The sequence below is a fragment of the Ambystoma mexicanum genome, chromosome 9, assembly GCF_040938575.1.
Source record: "Ambystoma mexicanum isolate Mex_15411 chromosome 9, UKY_AmexF1_1, whole genome shotgun sequence".
NCBI classification, from domain to species: Eukaryota; Metazoa; Chordata; class Amphibia; order Caudata; family Ambystomatidae; genus Ambystoma; species Ambystoma mexicanum.
The window spans coordinates 517,728,316-517,752,678 of record NC_090931.1 but is presented as its reverse complement, the minus strand read 5'-3'; the positions used below and the strand labels follow the sequence as shown (position 1 = coordinate 517,752,678).

The window sequence follows — 24,363 nt, the reverse complement described above, 5'->3', positions numbered from 1 at the left end:
TATAATGTAGTGACTACCTTAAGCCTATAAACCCTGAGGCCAGGGCAGCCAAGACCAGATCTGGCGAGTTATTTGAATAGTATGTTTTAATGCACGGCTGAAGTTCTATCTAGTATGTTTGCTTGAGAAGATTATTCTCAATGATGGGGAGGAAGACCTATATGGATAAGCAGGAGGACCGGTCCGGGGATATCCCACGCCCAAAAAATAGAAGAGACAAAAATGTGACGAACGCTTGTTTTATTTAACACCCGTATCAAACGGGGACAGCATGAACATTAGGCAAATCTGTGTCTCTCAGTGACTCTAAGCTTGACAACATAAAGGGTTTTGATGGCATAAGTGACATCTCACTTCACAAAAACCTAAGTGGGAAGGGGTTGACTAAGGGAATCAACTATGTATGTTTTGTACAGGGGTTAGTGCGATCATTGGTCAGACACTACCTGCTAACTCTGCCTGAAACCACCTAAGTTGCAACAGGAGAACATGTCATCTTTACAATATGCCATTGGCCAATGCAACAGTGTGTTGGGCAATGTGGACGGGAAGTAGTTATTGGTCAGTGGTGGCTTTCTCAGCCTTGGCACTTTGGAAGGTTACCAGCGAATGACCACAATAGCAGGTGGTGAGAACAGCACAAGGTGCTGCTTGTACCAATAAGGCTACCTTTTCAGACTCTAGGCCACAGGCCCAGCCATTTAGCTTTCAACATTGCACTACCTTGTATCTTTTGCACTGAGAAATGGATGGAAACGAGCAAACGACTGTCTTTCTGTGTTTAACTCTAATGAATTCATGTGTGTGGAGGCCGCATCTTGGAATATTCTGCTCAGCATTTAGGAGGATTTTAGCCCTTTTACTGTGGGTGTTACCTCTCTTGGCCTCCAGAGACTTGTTAGAGCTACTTTTCCTCTCAAAATCAAGTCTGAGTTGGTGGGAATATGACGTTTCGATATTACCTGTTTCTTTGCTACTCTAAAAGGGACTGTCTCACATCGGGGAACTGGAATAGTCTTTACCTTTTGGGTGCTGATTCAGGCCTTTATTTCTCATGTAGCCTTGGCAAACTTGCTCTTATTGTCTATGCTGTTCGACTTGGGCTTTCCTGCTAACTCAGCGAGCCAGATGCCCCTCCAACCTCCTGTCTCCCATTGACCCACATGCAAATGCGTCGTCCATCTTGTTTTACATGGCTGCTCCTTTTAGTCGCATCCCACATAGACATTTATTATGTCAATTCTTGTGTGTCTTGCATTTCAGCATGGTAAAGTGTTTCCTTACCTACTGGATGCAAGCATATTGATGTCTACATGCAGTTTGACCTATTGTTTGTGTATCTTCGTGATGGATGCGTATGTGCTTTGTGTCTAACGAACCTGCGTGTGTCAGTGCTCAGCAGTACCGCCACTTTGATCGCAGCTCGTTCATGTCCCTGATAGCCTGCATGTTTAGTGATTCTTCGATCCCTGTGCAGTAAGGTCGGTAGGGTTCTTAGTGAGTACCGCCTCTCCCATCTCTGATACAGTGACGGCGATGAGTCGGAGACCACCAGTGATGCACACCTGCCATTTCTGTAGGGCATGGCAAAGTGGCTGACAAATGAATGAGACATTCATTTGTCTCTTCAATTCCAAAGGTTTTAATGTAGCCACCCAGAATAATGACATGGCCAACAAATGTTTGCGGATGCTTTATATTTGATGTCTGAGATTGCCCTCAGTTTCCAATATTCCTTTGATAAAATGAATCTACACCACTCCCTATCACAGAGAAGCCACATTAAACTGAAGGCTATCTGTGGAAGCTCTGCTGTGGTATCTGCAGAGATCACTGAAGGTGGAGCACTGATGGGATCTGTGGATTCCATCCTTTGCTACTGTCCAGGGATATCCATCAACTGCACTTCTTCCACTGAACCTGGTGGTATTAGCGTGGGGGCAAGTCACCAAGGCAGAAGCACTGGAGGTTATGTAACCAGTCGAGCTAGTGACCTCTGGTTACAAAAGAGGAACTAAAATCAAGAAAACCTTATCAAAGACTACTGGTACGTAAAGAAAATCCATGCTTACCTCATCTGTATTGTATAGAAGCAGACTATGCAATTTCAAATGCACTGTACACTGTCGGGTCTCTTTTGTCTCCCACCCAATAATACTTCTGGTAAGTGAAGACTCCTTTCTTCTGTAAACCTTATGGCCCTACTCCAATCATTGTTTAACTTGATCCTGTCTGTGCCACTGATTACTTTTGTTTCCAAAATATGTCTACACTTTTTTTCAAACCTCTGTTCTATTCTATACAGTAACTGGAAGTGCTTACCTGTTGTCTTTACACCTTGCATTCACTTGTATAGGAGATGCAAATTCCCGTTAGTATTGTATATATACAACCGTCATGCCAGTGGCCTGGATTGACCCTGAGCTATGAGTGACCTTAACTTGGTGGGGGGGTGACCTGAAGAATCCATTTTACAAAGTTATTCAACTGTAATATCTTAATTGGAGAATAATTTGTCTTTCCATGACTGTTAGTGTTAAGCATGCTTTTAACTACCCTGCTCTCCTCCGGAGTGTTGTATTTTGGCTGCTTTGCCGCGTTAGTTGGTGGAATTTACTTCAACCTGTTGCTCATTTGTGGGGTAGATTACTCACACTCTGATCAGTGACATAGAGAGCGCCTCCTAAAACATGATCCTTATGTAAGCACAGAACTTCCTGCCTATGGAGGTTCAGGATTAATTCAGTCAGTTAAACCTTTATTCGGCTTTGCTCCTTCAAGTTAAACATATTACAGCCATAGCATAAAACAGACAATGATTGAAACAGAAATTGCAAACAGTAGTTTAAACAATTACAAAGAGTTCATATATGAAACAGTAAGGAAAGCCCTGCTAGCAGCCTCATTTAAACCAATGCCAGGTCTTTAAAGGTTATTTCAATTTTTAACTCCTTAATATACAATTAATATGACAGGAGGGAGCTATACTCCCAACCTCACAGGCAGTTATTATGGGCGGAATATTTAATTGGGACTTGGGTTTAGTGAGTTTTCCTTAGTAGCCAGGTCCTAAGGATATAGCGTGCAGACCCCAACACCCTAAATGGGTCTTTGCTATGCCTCAGAAATGCGATTGCTGCTTATGTATCCCTAATCCCAACCGCCCTCAGAGGTGGTCTCAGATACATACGTCTCAGGGGCTTCGATTTGCCACATAACAGCATAAAATGTGATAGTCTCTTTCCATCCTACACATCGAGCACTGATCTCCATTTGCTGTGTTCCATGATTGCGTAAAGGTGGCCACTTGGAGGATGCCCATTCTTACACATAAGAATAGGGATCTTTCATATGCTGGACAGATGTAATCCAAATATGGCTTAGTACCAGGTTGACTCTGAGCAAGGTATGCCAGGCCCAGTTTTAATTTCTGTGTGTACTGCACCAATTGTTCTCGCGCTCCCTTGGTCAAAGCATCTCCAATTCTTTTCTTTGTGCCGGTGGGCGGTAATCAGGTTAACCCACAGATTACCGCACCCACGTCAGAATTTATTATATGGCCTAGCCAAGGTAGAGATTCCCCACCATATGTCACGAGGAGGTTCAATGCTAGCTTGAGTTTTCCAGCTCTTCCTGTTTCCACAACTTTTGAACTGGGCAACTACAGGAGTAATGTTGAGTTCTAAAAGTACCAAGGCAGAGGGGGCGCTTTTTGGGAGTAAGACCAACTATTTTAGGAACATGTGCTCACTTTTGGTAAGGTCATCTACTTTTGCATGTCCCCATAATTAAGCCCTGTGCAGGGCTGGTAAGGCCTGCTTATCATACAGGTTGAAAGCGGGGGAAATAGTGCTTCCACTGTGTCTTACATGGAAGGACTCGATTGACCCAGTAAGTTTCTTCATGGTAGTGACTGAGCGTCTAACCTGCTCAACCCCGCCTGCTGTCTCTTGGAATCTCACCCCGAGATAATCAAAATGTTGGGCGAGCTGTACTCTGTCCACCTTGAGCACCAATGGTTTTCATTTTGTGAAGCAGGGCCTGAACATCAGTACTTTTGACTTTATGTTCAATTCCAGTTGTAGCTCTTTACATTTAGACATAAAAAATCGCCAGGGATTTCTCCAGACCTTGCGGGGTGGTAGCCACTAGCACTGTCATCCGCATCAAATAGTGCCGGGTATTTAACGCCATTTTAGGGCAATCCTGGCACCCCTTCAACAGAGCCTCAATTATTTCTATGGAGTGGAGGTTAAGGATGTATTACCACTCTCTCCAATAACTCCACTTAAGCGTCCAGTAGCTGAAGAATTCTGTTTTTTTTATGTGCCTTTGCATTGGAAAATGTACATAATCCGTTATCTGCAGAGGTGTCCCCTGAAAACTGTACAGGAGGAAGTGCTTTAAGGTTTATCAGAGGTTGAGGAATGATGTTGGACCTTCCTATCAAATGTCCAGTTCTTTTCTAGACACATGTCAGAATATGATGTATTTGTTTTCTGCAAAAATGTTGGGAAGCCAATGGAAGGGAGTGGGCATCGGGTGACATCAAGCTAGTCTTCATCTTTGCCTACTGTAAAGAAGCAAACTTCTCTAGCATTGGATCTTTCATACATTCACATGCTGTGAATATTCCCCATCGTCAGGCTGGCAATCCTGGGTAAAATAGAGCACTTTAAATTAAATTGAAACTTCAGTCACGTTAGTGCTCTATCGCTGTCGTTTTGGGTCATACTGACCATAGCCAATAGGAAATAATGCCTTCGCTCCTCACCTGTCGGCCATCTTCAGATTTTTTACTGCAAGTTAGTGTTGGGAGTACTCTAAAATCTTCTAAAACCTTTACGATCAATATAGGATAACTGCATTTTCTAGGAAAGTGTATTCTTCAACATTGTTCGAGGACCAGCAACGCAGAGCCAAGGCCTCCGTCCAACGTTCTGGCTGGCGGTAAGTGTCGAAGACAAGTCAGCTACACAGTTGGGCCTACCTCATGGCAGAATCCACAAGAAAGTGCCTGTTCAGAACATGTGCCCATTGTTTGCTGAAGAACGTTTATGTGGAGGATCACCATGAGGAATGTCTCTATTGCCTTCACCTTCGCCCTTAACATGTCATTAAGGACTGCTACATCTGCCAGTCTTTCTCGTACAAGACGCTGAAGGACCGTATTGTCGCTTGGCTGGAAGACGCCGGAGAGACCGATGTCCCGGGTTCGGGACAAAGTCATGCCTCATTACAGCAGGGCAGGACGGCCCAGCGAACCACCTCAAGTAAGAGTTACAGATCGCACGACGACCAAGCCATAAGCGAGAAAAGGCAGAAGGAAGACTCAGGCTACGGCTCAAGGTCCTTCCACAAGGACCGGGCCTCCACGAATGTCGGTACCCAGGCAAAGGCGGGGCGAGAGAAGGACCGAAGCCCTTATCACCCCATGGAAGCATCTACCTCGAGGTCGAGCTCCAAGTCTGGTGAGCACCCTTTGACCTTGTCAGTCTGCTACAAAGCCGCCTACATACTCCAGGTCATCGACACCAAAGTCATCGACCGCAACTTCCTCGTCGGCGACACCGGCAAAGTTCACAGACGTATCGATGACAAAGCCATCTAAGACATTGTCGACAACTAAATCTACTTCGCCATCTACAAAGCTGTAGCCACTAGGACTGTCAACCTCAACCGCTACAACCAGGAGCGCATGTCAACCATGCCTTCGTCGACCGCACTGTTGAGTAATAAAAATCCCACCAGTCGATTGTCACCACATCTGTTGGCGCTGATACCAGCAGCAACACAGAAGCATGGCCAGATTGTGAACAAACTTTTTCTCCAATTCTCTATTACAAGGTGGCCTGGTGGTCCCAGAACCAAGTCTTTCTCAATCAAAAGAGGCGGAAGCTGTTGTCACAGCAGTCATCTTTCCCTAGTACTCTGCCACCGAGGAGTGCACCGTGGGGTAAGGCAAGCCTCAGACAACTATCTTTGGACCCCATGCCGTCAACAGGAGCAGTCCGGAATCAGCAACCATACACTCAAAGGAACTTATCACTGGATCTTTTGTCAACACTGACACCACTGGTGGCGACCTTGCAGGCACTTGCCCCCAAGACTACCGGTTGCAGAACCCTGCAGGCAGATGCAGGTTGAGGACCCTCCAGAGAGGTATGAAATTACTCGCCCCCGCCCCAGGCTGCAAAGGCACCGGTCAGCACCGGAGTTACTGATGGTTGAGGGAGCAGACACGGATCCTGAGGAGGGCACGTCTCACACATTCCGATCAAACGGATGAGTTTGACTGTCATCACCGCGGATGGTGAGCCAGATGAGGTTCCTCTCAGGGATTCTCTCCCCGACGATGTAGCTTTCCATGCGCTCATGTCTAGATCGTCCACAATGTTTGGCTTCGCACCAGAGGAGCAAAGAAAGGAGAGTCTTATCTCTATGCAGAGAATAGCACAGGAAGTCAATGTCAATACCACTACTGGAGGACATCTGGAAGGAGGGCCTAGTGTCCATGGCGCACCCTGAAACTGCACATCCAAAGGACTGTTTCGACAAAAAATACAGAGCTCCAGAGAGCACTGCTGCCTGCCTCCGCACACAGCCCACCCCAGAAGTTGTTTCTGCGGTGGCCAGGAAGAGGTTGGCCAACCCATCTTCCTCCTGCTCAATGCCCCCGGACAAGGGCAATCGTCTTGCTGCAGGAGAATCATCACAACAGCTGCCACGACTATCAAGGTGGCGAACGCTATGACCATACTTGCGTTCAGCCCCATTTCCTCCATACTGTATGGGCATCCCTTCTAACGGACTGGAGACGGAACCTTTTTCACCAGAAAAAACCTTCTTCCCCTTCAGATTTAGAAGCGCGCGGGGGCGCAGCCCAGGGAGCATGCGCTGCCCTGACTCCACCCTCTGGTGCCACACCTCGTTCCCTTTTTCCACGTCTACACGAACGGTCCGATTTCACCAGCATTCCTGGGTTTGGCTTTGGCCATGTAATTCCACGCGCGGATACTTCTTTGTCCTTTTTTTGTCTTATCTATAATTCAGGTACTCTGTCCTCAGGCGTCACACCCGGCGCATGTCGACTTCTAGAGGGTTCAGCTGGTGTTCATCCTGCAATGGGCTCTTCTCAACTTCAGGCCCCCACGCCCTCTGCCTAAGTTTCCTTGGCTCAGACCACGGTTGGCAATCATGTTCGGCGTGTGACTTGCTGTCCTCGAAGGCACTGAAGAACATACTAGCCAGGTGGAGGGAGCTCAAGAACTTTGTGAAGAATCGAACCAGGCCCCAGGTCCTTCTACCGGCACATGCCCCGAGGCTGCTACCCCTACCGGCCTTCGGGTTAAGGGGTCCTCGGATCCTCCCGGGCGCAGTGTCGAGGGACTGGAACGTTATTGTACCGGATCTACACCCATAGTGGCTACGCCCTAATACCGGCAATATGTCTGAGGGGGTGCCTAAATGCAGCTCTACCGACCCCCGGGTCGATGTTCTTACACATACCAGGCTGAGGAACAGGGCAGGCCTTGTGATCCATACGCAAGAGTCTTGGACGAGCCCGGGCCCAGCGGGCTGAGCAAAACATGTCCCAGGCACGTGGCAGGCAGCACGACAAAATGGCCCCCGCGCCAGAAAGGGGGCACCAGTCCGAAGCCATTCCACCAATTCGAAGGAGTTGTAAGGTGGGACTGGCCTCAACCAGGTACGTGGCCTAGTCTACCCTTCATTTACGCAGGGCAACTTTCCTTTGCATCTGTATGGGCAGGGTACGCAGCGGCTCCATCAGCCCGTCGGCATCACCTGCCACCCCTTTTGCCAGTGTGGAGGTGCTCTTCGAAGTTTCTTGGCATCATGAGGTCTCCTCATATGGGGGGTCATCAAAGACGCAGTCGGGAAAGTCCTCCCCACCATGCTGACGGCACCACATACTCCTCCATCTGGCCCCCAGGCCCCAGTGAAGCTGCCTCCTCTGGCTCCACAGCCAACTCTGCAACCTCTGCCGCCTTCTAAGCCTCCGGCTGCGGCCCATGTACCCCAGCCTCCGGCGCCATCTACTCCTCCTCCACAAGATCTTCCAGATCTGCAGAATACAGACGAGGAGGATCCGGACACACCATCCTCAGCCAGGGCCTTCCACAAATGTCTTGCTGGCCTGGCGGAGTACCTGGGCCTCCCCCCAACCCGCGGTCGAAGCCGGCAGAGGGGGTTCTGGCAGAAGTCCTCAGAAGATGCCGCTCTGCCAACACGGGGATTCCACTGCAAACAGATGTAGTCTCCCTGGCCAAGAATGGTTGGCTCAAGCCCCACTCAGTCCAGCCGGTCAACCGTCGCCAGGACGCCAAGTACAGGCAGATGGAGGGGGGTTAACTCTTGCTCTCGTCCCATCCTCAGCCACACTCCTCGATGATCGCTGCGGCATCACTATACTAGAAGCATCGGTCGGCTTCAGCCTCCTCCCCTGCGGCACTGCTAGGCAAGGAGAAGCTCTTGGAGAAGTACGGCAAGAAGATTTACTCCAACGCCTCCTTGCAACTGCGTCAGGCCAACGTTGATGCCATGCTGGCTGCCGCCAACCAACGGTTATGACGTGAAATTGCAGCCTTCCTCCCGGAACACCCCACCCAATGCCAATCACGCTTTAAGGCGGGGCTAGCGGAAGCCAAGCTTGTGGCGCATGACCTCATGGATTCCAGTGGCTCATATCGATACCTCAGGCCGTGCCATCTGCACAGACATGAGAACAGCCTTGCTCCAGGCTACGAAATTCAACCCGATGTCCAGGAGCGCATTCTAGATCTACTGTTGAGGGAGTGGGAGGGGGCGGGCTCTTCCACTCGACTACAAAGAGCTGGAAAAAAAGAAAAGCTCACAAACAAAGTCTTTATCTATTCTTACAAAGACCCCGCCCAAATCGTACACCCAATCTCGGCAGCGCTCGGAAAAGGGTCGTACATATAGAGGGTTCCGCGGCTTCCAGGAATGCAGATCCAGGCAGCCGGACCGCTCGCCGTCTCAGAACCGACGCAAACAACAAAAAGGGAGGGGGGGGGAGAGTAAGGGCTTTTTCCAGTCCCCCTCGGCCTCTGAGGGAAGGAAGGCATGACACGCCCCTTTGGGTCCACGTGTCTCCGTTAGGGGGGCAGGCTTGCTGTCCATGCACAAGTCTGGCACCAGAATTTCAGACCCCTGGATCCTCTGTAGTATCCACGGGGTACTGCCTTCCTAGCCCAGCCTCTCCTCCCTTCCTCTCCCACAGGTTGGGACAGCAACTCTTTTGGCGGCGATCCGGTCGCTCGTAAAGAGCCAGGCAGTGGAGGAAGTCCCAGCCTCCCAGCAAGGTTTTGGCTTCTGCAGGACTTTCGCCATTGGGAAGAACCACCATGCGGGCCTGAAAGTTATGCTGGACCTATTTCTAACCTCAAACTCTGCTTACCCCTGCAAAAATTCAAGATGGTTACACCAGCTTTTATAGCGGAGACATTGGACAATGTAGACTGGATGTGCTCACTGGACCTGAAGGACGCGTACCTACACGTCCTGATTTGGCAGCCCCATCGTTCTTTCCTACGGTTCAGGATCATGGGCTACCATTTCCAATACAAAGTCCTTCCATTTGGCCTCAACTCGGCCCGACAGGTACCAGACTCATGAACGCTGTAGCAGTCCTCCTCAGAGCGCAGGGCCTCCACAGCTACCCATACCTGGACGACTGCCTCGTCAGGGCTACATCTCCGGAAGTGATTCACTCTTCCCACGCCCTTATGAATACACTGCACGACCTGGGCTTCTCGCTCAACCTCAAGAAGTCACAGCTGCTCCCTGCGCAGACTCTTGACATTCCTGGGACACATTTGGGACACGTGCTCCAAGAGGGTTTTCACATCTGAAGATAAAATCTCGCCCATTAAGAGGGCCACCGCCCACTTCCTCAGCAGAGAGGGGACCTCAGCATGGTGGTACCAACATCTCCTGGGTCTACTGGCGGTGGTCCTGTTAGCCGTGCCTCACACAAGACTAAGGATGAGAAGGATTCAGCTGCACCTCACGGCCTCATGGAATCTGGAGCGGTGCTCGCAATCCGTGATGATAGTCATGATAGTCAGCGAGATCCAGGCATCGGTCGCCTCTGAACCATATACCACCTTTCACAGGGACAAGGTAGTCATGCGGATGCACTCGGCATTTCTGCCCAAAGTTCAATCTGCATTTCACTTGAACGAAGAAATAGTCCTTCCTACGTTCTTTCCGAGGATGAAGCACAGAGTGCTGCACTGCCTGGATGTCAGGTGTGCCCTAAAATTCTACTTGGACAGGACCAAGGGCTTTCGCAAGTCGGATGCTCCGTTTCTCACTTTCGGTGGCTCGAGGCCAGGCTATCAGTCCTATAAGGCCTAAATATCCCGCTGGATGGTCGCGGCCATCAAGGAAGCATACGAGGGCCAGCACAAGCCGCCCCCGGCCAACATGCATGCCCACGCAGTCAGAGCCAAGGCAACAGCCATCGCATTCCAGCGCCATGTCCCTTGGCAAGTCATAAGCAGGGCAGCCACTTGGGCGTCTCCCTTGGCTTTCTGCAAGCATTACTGTTTTGATGCCGGCTCGAGATCGGATGCGGCTTTCAGATAGGTGGTTCTCAGGAACCTATTAGCTTAAGGAGGGTCTCCTCACCACCCTGGGGCTTCAATCAGTTGTAATCGCCCATACAGTATGCAAGAAAGGGTAGTGACTAACATACTCTTAGTCCCCTTTTCTCCAAATGTCCCACCAACCCCCCCCCCCCCCCCCAAACAATTATACCGGTGTCATTAGGCAATGTTAAATCTATTGTCAACACGTCGGTGGGGACTGAGGTGTGGCGCCGGAGGGCGGAGTCAGGGCAGTGCATGCTTACTGGGCCGTGTCCCCGTGCACCTCTAAATTTAAAGGGAAAGGTGTTTTTTTCTGGTGAAAAGGGTTCAGTCTCCCGTCCCTTGGAGGGGACGCCCATACTGTATGGAGGAAAGGGGACTATGGACTAAGAGTACGTTAGTCACTACAGTGAGTGATTTTGTAATTACTTGCCAGCTCGATTGCGAGTTACGGTACAAGTTTGGGGCCCTTGTTGGAATCCGTGCCCGACGACAAGAAGCAAGAGGCACTGGACAATCTCCATGATGGTGCGATTGCATTAGACCATGCCATAATTGTCTCCGTCGACATCACCAAAAAGGGCTAACGCCAGATGGGTAATGGAGTGGTCCTACGCCAACAAGGTTGGCTCAAGGTCAGACTTTCGACCAGATGTGCAAACCCAGGTTAAAGACATGCCCTTCGATGGCAGACTTGTTTGGGGGGGAAAAAGGTGGTTGAGGCCCTGCAGGTCATAAAGACGGACACAAACCACCCGCTCCCTGGGCACATTCAAACAAAGGCACCAGTCCTTTTGTTTGGACGTTATAACAGAACTTTGCAGCACAGCCGCAGTACGTATCAGTCATCCTCTTACTACAAGAGCCCTTATTCATCAGGGGATCAGTACAGGAAGCAAACCCAGTCCGGCAAGCACGAACGGCCGAGAGCCGGAGCCTCCCACTTCAACACCCCAGTGGAGGGAGTGAGTGAGTGAGTGAGGGAGGGAGGGAGGGGGGGGTAGTTTATCAGACTTAGTCGACGAATGGGTTTGCTTCACATCCGACGAATGGGTGCTGTCCCACCTCCCTCATGGGTACTCGCTGGAATTCATGAAGTACCCTCCGTCATTCCTCTGGTACGCAGAAAGTGAAGTGTCTGCTACAAAAGGTCGCTGTGGAAAAGGTCCCCAGGAACGAGATGCAGACGGGGGTGTATTCCTGCTACTTGCTGGTAAGAAAAAGGTTTGCTAAACAAACCAAGGTGTTGGAGACCCATACTAGACCAGAGGGTGCTCAAGTTTCTAAAAGCACAAACCTTTCGCATGGTAACTTCAGCAGGTGTATTTCCTAGCGACCCTCAATCTCGAAGACGCATACTTTCACATTCCTATTCGCCCTTCACACCGGTGCTACCTTCGTTTTGTGGTGGCAGAATTGCACCATCAATTCAAGGCTCTTGCCTTCGGGCTCGGATCAGCCACTCAGGTGTTGACCAAATGCCTCGCACCAGTGGTGGCTCACCTGCGGCGGAGAGGAGTCTACCCCTACTTAGACGAATGGTTAATAAGAGCCCCTTCCTACTCTTGCTGAGTCCAACACCACCGTCACGGTCCAATGTCTTAAACAACTGGGGTTCTCAATCAACTTCCCGAAGTCTCAGCTGGCCCCCTTTCGCAGGGCACTTTACCTCGGGCCCTGCTAGACACCAGTACTTGCGGACCCAGGCCCTCAGACGAGAGTGACTGCCCTTCATGCATCCCACTGGTCACCAACAGCACACCAAGGGTTTGTGGTCCGAGACAGAGAAGACCCAGCACATCAACCTGCTGGAGCTATGGGTGATATTCTGGGCACTGAAGTATTTGCGCCCACTGCTCGGGTGGGTTGGGGGCGGGGTAGGGAGGGGTGGTTTGGATTTATACAGACAACACAACGTCGATGTTTTACATCTGTAAGCAAGGGGGGGCATGTCCCCACAGCTTTCCAAGGCGGCCCAAGTGCTCTGGCATTGGGCCCTGCAACAGAACATGTTCCTTATTCCCCTCCAGCTACCAGGGAACCACAACAATCTGGCGGACTCATTCAGCAAGGAGTTGCCCACTTGCCACGAATGGGAGTTGCATGAAGACCAGCTACACCTCTTTCAGCAGTGGGGCACCCCGGAGATCCACCTGTTTGCCTCATGCGACAACAGCCGCTGCAAGACCTTTGCCAGCCGGTTTCCCCACTTGGACTGTTTGGGGACGCCTTTGCGTTCCCATGGTAGGGGACATTTCTGTATGCATTTCCCAAATTGCTCTGGTACCGGGAGTGAGTCCTAGACACTTTCAAACGGTATTGTTGCAGACTGATATTAGTGGGCCCTGCGTGGCCGAGACAGTATTGCTACTCGGAGCTCCTGGCTTTTTCGGCGACAGCTCAAATCAGACTGCCCCTGCACCAGTCGCTCTTGTCCAGGAACCAGGGAACGGTTCTGCACCATGACCCAGCCTCTCTGAATCTGATGGCCTGGCTCCTGTGTTCCTAGAATTCGGGACCCTTTCCCTACCGCAGGCTTGCCGGGAGGTGCTGGCTGAGGCAAGAGTTCCGGCCACTCTGAAATGCTACATGAGCAAGTGGAAGCTTTTCCAGGTGTGGTACAGGAACCGTCACCAGTGTCCCCAGACCATCAGGCCAGAGGAAATGTTGCTGTATCCCTTTTCCCTGGCAGAGTAGTGTTTGACGCACTCCTACATTAGAGTGCACCTGGTTGCAATCTCCAGATACTGCTGGTCCTTGGGGAAGGTCTTCCCTCTGGTCTCATCGACGAGTGAAAGAATTCCTACGAGGACTGTTGCGTGCGTTCCCTCCAGTCCGCTGGCCTGCACCAGCCTGGGAACTCATCGTACTTCTCACAAGTCTTACGAGACCCCCTTTTGAGCCCATGCACCAGGCGTCCATCAAGCACCTGTTGTGGAAGACCACTTTTTTGATGGCAATTACTTCGGCGAGACGAGTAGGGGAGATGCTGGCATTTTCTTTAAAACCACCTTATTTGACGTTCTACAAGGATAAGGCTGTATTGCAAACAAATTCAAAGTTCATACCCAAGGTACCTTCATCCTTCTACCTTAACAGCAGGTGGTGTTGCCAGTGTTCTTTGGCTCTCCCGCATCTCTGGCGGAGCACACCCTACACACACTGGATGTGGTGCGTGCCCTCAAGTACTATGTGGCCCGCACAAAGGCATTTCATTTAACGGACCAACTGTTTGTAGCATTTGGATCTACAGGGCCTGGCAAGGCTGTCTCCAAATCTTAGATTGCTAAATGAATTGTGGCCTGCATCTCATTCTGCCACCAGCAGGCAGACAGGCCGCTCCCGGGCAGACCCCGGGCAAATTCCAATAGAGCAATGGCTGCAACCACTGCATTTCTCTCCGGGATCCCGCTTCCAGACATTTGCCGCGCAGCCATCTGGAGATCGGTGCACACATTCATCAGATTCTACTGCGTCGACAGGGATTCTGCAGAGGAGGCTAGAGTCGACCAGGCAGTTCTACAAAACCTGTTTGCATAAGGTTGGTAAGTCTTATGTGGTAAGTGATACAGGGAGCTCCTCCTCCCTTGTGTATTGGCTATTTTTTACTGCTTTTTGATATATTCACAGCATATGAATCTATGACAGATCCAATGCTGTAGAAACAATTTTGCAACCCCTGTTCTCCAGTATTGGTATCTTTCATAGATTCACATCCGAACTTCCGACCCCTCATGGCTCGTCATTTGGCTCTTACTGGCACTCACGTGCGTTTTCCAAATGTGAAGATAGCCGACAGGGGAGGAGCTTTGGCATTATTTCCTATTGGCAGTATGACCCAAAACGACGATGATAGAGCACTAAAGTGACCGAAGTTTCAGTTTAATTTGAACTGCTTTATTTTACAGAGGATTTCTAGCCTGACTACGGGGAATATTCATAGCATGTTAATTTATGAAAGAGATGCCAATGCTGGAGAACAGGAGTTACAGGTAAGTAACTTGTTCCATCTCAGAGATGTCTAAATGGTAATTTTGCATTTAATCCTAGCTCGCAAAATCTACTAGCTCACTAGCATTGTCGAGCAGTTTTGATGAATGGAGTACCATTTGCAGGATACTCAACTTTGCTGGCGAGTATGAGGATGTTGGACTTTTTTTTCATTCACTGCAAACACATCTTGTTTGCAGTGACTGAATAATAAGTACCTGCTCCCAATTCGTCCCAAAAGGTGTTGAGTGAAAGTAATCTTACACTAAATTGTGCCCTGTCATTTCCATATCCACATTGTTGCCTGTAGATTAACTGCCTCATATGCTCATATTGCTTTCCTTTTAACCACATTCACATTTTCAGATTATCATTTTGTCACTTGATGTACTGGGAAATGTTTTGTCTCAATCAATCTAAAGTGTCTTCACTGCCTCTTTTAGACATGTGCCAGGATGGCACTTTTCAAAGGTGGTTACATGGGTTACCCAAAATGCGTTCTGCCTGCAATTTAAGCACATATTTTAGCAATGGTGAGCAATTTGGACAGGAGTTTACTTTGTAATGTTTTATGTTGAGCCGTTCTCGTAATCGATTCTCAAAATTCTACCTGTTAATTTAGGGCACACTCCTCCCCCAACCCTGGTCTCCCAACGCGCCCCCTCAACACCATGTCCTGCCACTAGCCTCCCAAGTCACCTCCCATCTAAAGGTAGCAGAGAGGCTGTTGCCACTAGCAACCTTTATTTGCTTTAGGATCTACTCCAGTATTGGGATAGGAGAGGACCAGTAAGTAGGAATAGAATAACTATGCCTTTTTATGATGAGCAGGGTCTGGAATCTAGGGGCTTTTATAGTCCGTCCTCATTCCTGCCATTATACTTCAGTTAATGTGCTCCTTTTTTAAGATAGGGTGAGGAGCTGCTGCAAGATAATTGTGGATGTGGGAAAAGGTGGAAGCGGTTGTGTGGAAAAGCTGTCCCGCCTGTGGTTAACATCTGTGATATAGTTATGATCCTGTTACTACGTGTCAGAGTAGCCATACGTTGTGTGAAAAACCCTGGACAAAGGAGTAAGCGAGTTGCTGTAATTACTTTTTTCTATGCATTTCCTAGATTTAATTATGCCCAGTGATTTCTTTTTTTATCCTATAGTCAGATAGCCCTTAGTTTGCATGCAATGCTGTCTACTGTGGATGGATGTAGTGGTAACCTTTTTTTTAATCTATTGTCAGGTATGGGATTACGAGACTGGGGATTTTGAACGTACACTCAAAGGACACACTGACTCAGTACAAGATATTTCCTTCGATCACACTGGCAAGTTATTGGCCTCCTGCTCTGCTGATATGACCCTTAAACTCTGGGACTTCCAGGGGTTTGAGTGCATCCGAACTATGCACGGTAAGCAGAAAAACTAGATTTGCATTTCATTTCCCCCACCTATGCAATTCAGCCCGTTTAGCCTCACTCCAATAATGTTTTGTTTTACTCCCTGTCCTACTGATGCCATGTAATTATACCTAAATGACAATGACAGTATCAAATGTATTTGGACATCACTATCTGAAAAGGTTAATTTTATCGGTTGCAAAATGTGTGCTCGAAAAAGGTCTCCTTTGCATAATTGCCTGTTTTTCTAATTCCGGAGTTCAAATATAGCATAGCTGCAATTACTACAGGAAGCTCATTTTTAAGTGATTATTAGTTCAGTTCACCCTTTACAGCACATCATACTAAAATAATGTTTGCATAGTTAAGATTAAGGCTTCTTCTTTTGATGTTTGAACATTTCAGTCTTTAGTCATGCTGTTTTTTTTGTGTGTTGGTCTGTAAAAACAAATTGCAATGTGTTTTTCGGATGTCCGTAAAAAATAGAGTACCAATAGATAGAATTACAAAATTGTGAACAATCATGTAATGAATGCTGGGGACACCGCCACGACCCCTGCTCCCATTGTTCGATTTTTTGGAATTTGGTCTTTTCAACCAGGCCGTATGCACACTAATAGTGCATTTGGTCTTTTTTTCCGTTGTTTTTGTGCAAACCCATGTTTTTCCACATTTAAGAGAAAAATGTATTTTCACTCGTTTGATCTGTATAACTGGAAAGCGCAGAGCTGGGCCTCAGCAGTTAAAATCCACTTCTGTTGTCGCCTTCAGTACAAACGGGGTTCTCTTTGAAGCATGGAAAAGACCTAGAAGTGGGCTTCTAAAAATCAAAGCAGGGTGTTGCTGGTCAGGACGACTACACTCTGATTGTTAATTTCACTGAATAGTTTATTTAAATACAACGATCAGGATCTCTCCATATACTATAAGGCATCCCTACCTAACAAACTAAGGTGCTCATCAGGCATTGGTCAAAGTGTAAAACAATCAGTCCACTGTCCAAACGAACCTTATCTGACCCTACTAACAACCTAATAACTAAGGCCAGGAGAATGACTCTCTTCTCCTGGTGTGTTCACTTGAAAACCTCAGTTCAGTAGTCTGTTTCCCAATAGTCTGACTGCGTTTGTCAATTTATTTAGAACTTTCATGAGCTTTCCTTTTTTTTCTCTTGTATTATAGTTGGCCTTTTGATTTTTTTCCTTGTAACTTCCTTTATTAATTCGGGTTTCCTCCTTTCCCCATGGTTTGTAGGGTTTTACAAATCTTTCATTTTGATGCTTTCCCTGGTTTTCGATCTCTCGTTGATTTAGTCTCTTGGTTGAGCTGAGCATGAAGATTCCCTCTTCTGAGTATTAGCACTATGCTTTTCTCTTGCTGACTGGGACGAGTGTGAGCATTATAATAAGGATTCTCATTTACTCTTACGATCAATTTGATATACTCTTCTTTACTGGCATGAGTTCCAGTGTTTCTTTATTGGCTTTGCTGGTGCTTAAAATTAGTCTGTTTGTTTATACTGAGACAAGCATCAGCATTCCCATAAGTTTTCATTTTTTGTTTTACTTTATAAGACTGTTACAGCATAGAGCACAATGCAAATCTGATCAATACATTACACGAAAATGTCAAATTATAGTAGTGTGTTTCGGATTCATTCATCATACATCATTCTTAAGTCAATTGTAGCAGAAGGTCACATTTAGCAATAAAAGCTCTGAATGGTGACCAAATGTTTTGGTTGGCTTGTGGGAGAAAATTTGGATAAAGCCTTATTCACATTCATTTACATAAATCATGTCATTGATCCAGCAGTTTAGAGTAGGTGCAGTCTTAGATTTCCAGCATCTGAGTAGGGTTAGATTGAACAGCCTATGCGTTCTTATGGGGGCCTTCCTCATGTCCCACAGTAGGTATTTAATGGGAGCAACTGGAATGGGGAGGTCTAGGATGTCCTTCATGGTATTCGCCACCTCCACCCAGAATTTAAGTATCGGAGGGCATGCCCAGTACATGTAGAAAGAGTCTGCATATTTGGTCTTGCATTTAGGGCAGCTAGGTGATCTATAGGGAGAGAATTTGGCACCTTTCACAGGAGAGAGGTGTAAATGGTTCAGGATCTTGAATTGAATCAATCTCAGGCTTGCAGTGATTGATTAAAACTGATTTAAGTTGACCGCATTTAGTCCACTGCATTTCATAAATAGACTATCCCAAGTCACGTTCCCACACACCCTTCATGGAGTTAATGGACGGGGTATGAATTTGTATTTTGTACAGTCTTGAGGTTCCAAAGTTGACCCCTTAGGGCACCGTGACGGCAAGCACGAATGGTGGGATATTGGTGGTTCTGGGAATGAGGGCCATTGACTCCGAAATGCCTCTCATCCTGTAGTACTGAAGGGATTGTGAGGGTCCTTGGCCCAACTTAGCTGTAAAGTCAGCCAGCGGCACGAACATCCCATCCGGGAACATGCCACAAGGGAGAAGTACCATTATAGGGGGAAACGAAGCCTAGCCTCTTAAATATTCTGACCCATGCGTTCACTGTGGTCCTAACTGGGTCAAAGGAGCCAGAGTCGGCTTAGCGTTCAGTAAATAAGATCGAGCAGAGATCAGTGGGGGAGGCGGCATACCTCTCCACCCTGAGATGAGCATGGTCGTCTGAGTCGGAGAACCAGTACCCCGCATATTGTGCCTGAGCAGTGTTGGGGAGAAATCTCATAAATGGCTGATTTCCCTTACCTAATGAGTCCCTCAGCAGCTTTGCTGGATTTCTGGGGTTTATTTTCTTGACCTGGTAAGAGCGTGAGCCTTTTTTCCCCACTCTTACATGTGTTTTGCTGTGTGTGTTTTCACTTATTGTGTGATCTTGGGCACTGGAGCCTCACCTACTCCATGGCATCCTATGTTCTATGTGTTACACAGCACCTTCAGTGCAGTAACACAGGGCTGTCTTTGAGACTTTCCCCCTGACTCCATTTTCTGGGGCTGACTACTGTCCCCCAGAAAAGGTAAAGTTGCCATTAACTTTATTTTAGTCACTTTAAACCACAGACCCAATACACACCAATTTACATGGAATATTGGAAAGGGTTCATTCTTATCCCTTTTTGTCTGTGTCTCTTGGAGCATTGTTTTGCTCCCTTTACACTGAGACTTGGCTGGTGGCAGAGGTAACTACCCTATTTTTTATACCGCATTTATCGTAAATAACCATGGTATCGTTTTAGGCTATATTAGCCTCCAACATAAACCCGCTTGACCATATGTTTTTATTACAGTTCCGGCTGTTTTTTTTTTCGCCATTTCTTTTTGTAAATGTCTGTCTTGTGTTTTACTCTATGCGCCAAACAAGTTTTGGTCCCTTTGGTTGCCGTCTTTTCGTGGGCTTCTTCACAGAAGCCCTCCTAAAGACACCTGAAAGTCTGGTTAGGCAGGATGTGAGGGAGGGGTCTTAGGACGCCTACCATGGGTTCCCTTGGTAACCCACGTCACACTCCTGTTTGATTGGCTGGGTGACTGTCCTTGCCAGGACAGCCACCCGGCTGTGTGATTGACAGCCAGGCTGTATGAATGGGGGAAAACTGCATGAAAAGCAGGTTTCTGGGGACTGGAAGAGCAGAGTCGCCACTGGAACGAAAGAACAAACAAGGAGCTGATGGAAGAGGATCCCAACGACTGAACCGCCCAGTGAAGCCCTGCTGCAGGTCCGAACCTTCAGAATCAGATGACAGAGAAGATCCTCCGTGAAACTTCTCCCCTTGAGCTGGTGGGACCAACCAGTTCGCCAAACTGCAAGCCAGGACCCCTCCTCTAGTCGAATTCGCTGTACAGACCTACAGTGGGCCGGATAGCCAGGAAGGTTGGACCCTGCTTGGGTTTTAAGGAGCACACCTTTTATTCGTTGCTTTGCTCTGCTGCTGGTTTCTTCCCCGAGTAGTGCAGGACCCTCCAGTCTTCCTACTTCTTGTCAGTCCGACAGTCGCTTCAGGGACTGTGAGCCTGCAGGAACTATTAGGAACATCCGCCTCAGCTACATCTCCCTCTCTGTTTTAAGGTACTGTGCAAATCCAGTTGTTCGTTTAGCCGCAGTGAAAGTGTTTGAAATCTTTCTCCAAACCGAGGGCTTGTCCTTCTCTTCTCTTTGAACTAACTTTTCTTCCAACCAACCTCGTCCGGAATCCGTGGCACAAACTTTACCGCAAACTACCCTGAACTGTGTGATCTTGAGTAAAGACTTTTGACCCATTGACTTTGGCCCTAATCCTTTTCTACCTGATTCTATCACTGTAGTTCCTACTGCTCAATTGCCCCGAGTACTTACCTGTTGGTGTGGTTCAATTTCTATTAACTTTCTTTCCCTCACTTTTAAAAGTTGCTAGAGTGCCATTTTGCTCCTACTTCATGTTGTGAGCTTAACTTGGCTGGAACTTATTGGGAGTGGTGTGGTGTATGAAGGGTGTGATTTAAACTGCTTATAATAGTGTAATGTTATACAACTGAAGAGTGAAATAAATGTATATTCTTTTACTTGAAAATCTTGAGTCAGTGTTTGCCTGAATCATAGTAATTGCTGTCCTTTGTGTAACTATTTGATACTACTCACTTACTCTTGAGCTAAGTCTGGCTGCTCAGCCATCGGTAGCACTTTAACTGTATAGTACAGGCTTGTACCAAAGTTGAATTTGTACTGTCACTTGTCTTAATTGTGTGTGGTGTTCCCAAAGGGTACTGCATATAATTCTGCCCAACAAGCAGCATGATAGTATAGCTCAAAATCCGGGGCTGAGCGGCCATCCGTGTCATTGTTGAGTCATTTTCACCCAGCCCATTCTAGTGATCACTTTGTTCCATATGATTGAGGAAGTCATAGATTGTAATTTAGAAAAGAAAACACTCCCGGGCCAAATAGATTGTTAAACAGGTACAGTAGTTTAGGTAATACAAACATTTTTAACCATGATATCCACTCGTAAATTGATATTGGAAGGTTATTCCAGAGTTTAAGTTTGGCTTCCAGTTGATGTAGGTATGGTTCATAATTGGCGACATGCAGTGACTGACGGTCTGTGGATACAGCCACACCTAGATAGCAGACAGATGCAGAAGACCAACGGAAGCCCATCAATTCGTCTAGTTGTGAGGTGGTGGGTGTGAGCAGTAACGGCTCAGATTTAGTAGCATTTCTTTTGTAGCCGGAGTATGTGGAGAATTCCTGTCTTTCATTATGGGGGCCAGTTTATTTTCGCAGTCTCGCATTTTATAGTAGTGTTGGCATATGAGATCAATTGTGGCGGGCCATTGATAAGAGTCGAATGCTTGAACCCAATTAGTGCAGCTAGGAATTAAATTGTGAGGGCAAATAATAAGGGGGAAAGTGGATATCCATGTTGAGTGCCCCTGCACAGGGGGAATTTAGTTGAAATAGTATGGTTCGTCCGACTACTGCACTGGGATCAGTGTAGAGAATTTGAATGTACCAGATGCCTACTCTATGTTGAAGTGTCCTGACTCTGTTAACAAATGGTACCAGCATAATCCATAATATGTATACCAGATTAATTATTTGTTCCTTTACGCCAAGGTTTGAATTATTGCACATAATTGTTTACAGTGGTGAAGGTTGGTAATTTAGTCCTGTATAATGCCAAGATCTCATATTATGCATTTGTGAAACTTGTTGGCATTTGCAGTTTGGTTAAGTGTGACATTTTAGACATTATTGGTGACACAGCAAATGAGTAAACACGTTTCGAAGGGATTGTGTCCTCCGACGTATTCCTTATCTTTGATAATTCGTCTCCAGCTTGCTGGCCTTGGAAATTTTTTCAGTAGAGGCCGCCGCGTGTCGACGTCTGCCGAGTCGATGTCCCTCGACGGCCACTGTATCGGCGCCGACGTCACCATGCCCATGAATAGCCGCGCGTGGCGTCCGTGGCTCAGTTCCGTTTTTCCGCGCTTCGTGGGGCCTCGGAACTTCGTTGTTCAGTCAGAATAACCTTCTATATACTACTGTAATATACCAACTCTTTCTCGATGGCATCTTCATCAGAACCGACGCCGCCGCGATCCGGCTTCAAGAAATGTCGAGACTGCGGTAAAAAAATGTCGATCACGGATCCACACAGGATCTGCTTGTGGTGCTTGGGAGCCGAGCACCATTGTTCGGAGTGTGAGGACTGCATGTCCATGACGGCGAAAGCCTTGAAGGATCGCAAGGGGAAGCTCGAGAGAGGTAAGTCAGTCAAAACATCCTCGAAAGTTTCTTCGGCTGAGTCGAGGCATTCGTCTCCTCGCCGTCAAACATTCCCATTCTAGATCTTGTAGTAGCTCCCAACATTAGTCGAGATCAAGACACTCAAAGAAGAGACGTCAAAGATCCCCTTCCTCTTCTGTTTCCACAGAAAGAGTCTCCTGTCCCTCAAAACACAGCTCTCGGGCTGAGTGGGAGGAATTCAGAAAGAAAATGTTAAGCGTCTTCGAGACAGCGGCCTCGACCCCCTCGAAGACAGCTGAGGGTGATACCCCGGGTGAAAAATCCAAAAAATCAAAACCCTGCGAGTCGCTGCACCCGGCGAAACATTCCACCTGAGAGCGCCACAAGCAATCGGGTAAGAAGGCACCATCTTCGACGCCATCGTCGAAGATTCCTTCGCATGGATCAGTGCCATCGACGCCGTTGTCGAAGTGTTCTTCGACGCATAGGCCGATCGACTCGACGCTGATGAAAGAGAAGACCACGGCTACTCCACAGCCAACAGTGATTCCAAGGGCCTCTGGCATGATGCCGAGACCGTCGTCGACATCCTTGAGTAGGATCCCGATCCTCTCGAGTTCTTCGAGACCTCTTCCAGTTTTCTCGACGCCGTTCTTGGCGCCTTCGAAGCCTGTCACATCGGCGTCCACGACATCGACGTTTTCTCGCCCAATAATGACGTGTTTGGCTCCTTCTGCCATAGAAATGGGTTTTACACCATTTCAGAGGTCCGAGTACTCTGGACTATCTTCAATTTATGAAGAGTGGGAAGATTCTGACCAGGAAACCTTTGGGTTGCAGAGGACCACACTACCTGTTTCAGAGGATTTCACCTCTGTTGAAAGAAGGTTGAAGGACCTACAGGAGTCACTACATGAGGCAAGTGGGCTGGACACTTCCCCAGAAGTGGAATTTGTTAAACCAGACCCACGGGAACATGCCGAAACACCCTATAGAAGCCTTATGGCAAGAATTATTGAATTTATGGGTTGGTCTGCGCCTTCGCCTGTTTTTGAACAGGATGACCTGACAGACGTATTAGACAAAGGTCCACAGGAGGATCCTGTGGTCCCCTTCCATGCAGCCTTACAAAGGAAATTGGGATTATCCCTGCGGTCAATAAAAGATTGTCAGCCAAGTATAGGGTAGGGGCTGCTGACCCTGAATACTTATCAAAACACCCGACTCCAGAGAGCCTGGTGGTCCAAGCGGCAACTTCATCTAGCAGTAGGACCACTTACCCTACTGTCCCACAGGATAGAGATGACAAGAGGTACGATTCTATGGCGAAGAAAGTCTTCTCTGCTTATAGTATGGCGTTGAAGTCCATCAACGCCAACTGTACGCTCGCCAGGTTCAGTCACACACTGTGGGAGTGTGTTTATCAGCGGCTGACTGCATACCTGAAGGAGAGGAAAAGGAAGCCTTCCTTAACATTATTAAAGATGGCAAAGATGCTATGTGCCAATCACTTCAAACTGTTATCGATTCTGCTGACAGTATCAGCAGGGCCATGTTGGCAAGTACAACAATCCGCAGGTATGCGTGGTTGAGAATGTATGGCTTTGCTCCAGATGTACAGGCCAGACTTTTGAATATGCCCTTTGACTGCTCTTCGTTATTCGGAAAGAAGGCTGATGACAGTATGGAAAAGTTGCAGACATCTAAAGGAGCGGCAAAATCGTTAGGAGCTGCAATCCGCCAAACTCCTTTTCGCCCCTCATGAACCTCTGGAAGAAGAAAGTCCTTTTGCTATTATTCCGCATTCGGGAAAGGCAAAGGACAGCCGGCTCAAAGAGGCCAAAGGAGACCTACCGGAGTTGGACGGGTCAAAAGTACTAAAGCCGCAGCAGGTGCCTCTTTACCCTCGGCATCTGCATCAGCCGCCCCCAAACCACTCTGAGGTCTCTCCACACAAAACACCTGTAGGGGGCAGGTTAACTCACCACCTGACGGAATGGCAGGCTATAACGTCAGATGCTTGGGCATTGGAGACAGTTGCCCAGGGTTACTGCCTACCCTTTCTACACATCCCTCAGTCATCCACCGGGGCACAGCTCTCTAAAAGTTCCAGATCCACTCCTCTTTC

General features: G+C 47.9%; 1 protein-coding gene across 2 annotated transcripts in view; it reads left to right on the top strand.

Annotated features, from left to right (window-relative positions):
- Positions 1–24,363, top strand: part of PAFAH1B1 (platelet activating factor acetylhydrolase 1b regulatory subunit 1) — a 1,367,099-nt gene that overhangs the window by 587,928 nt on the left and 754,808 nt on the right. For both annotated transcript variants that reach the window (XM_069615068.1, XM_069615067.1), the window contains exon 6: positions 15,859–16,027. In XM_069615068.1, the coding sequence (XP_069471169.1) occupies positions 15,859–16,027 (169 nt within the window). The remainder of the gene's footprint in view (positions 1–15,858; positions 16,028–24,363) is intronic.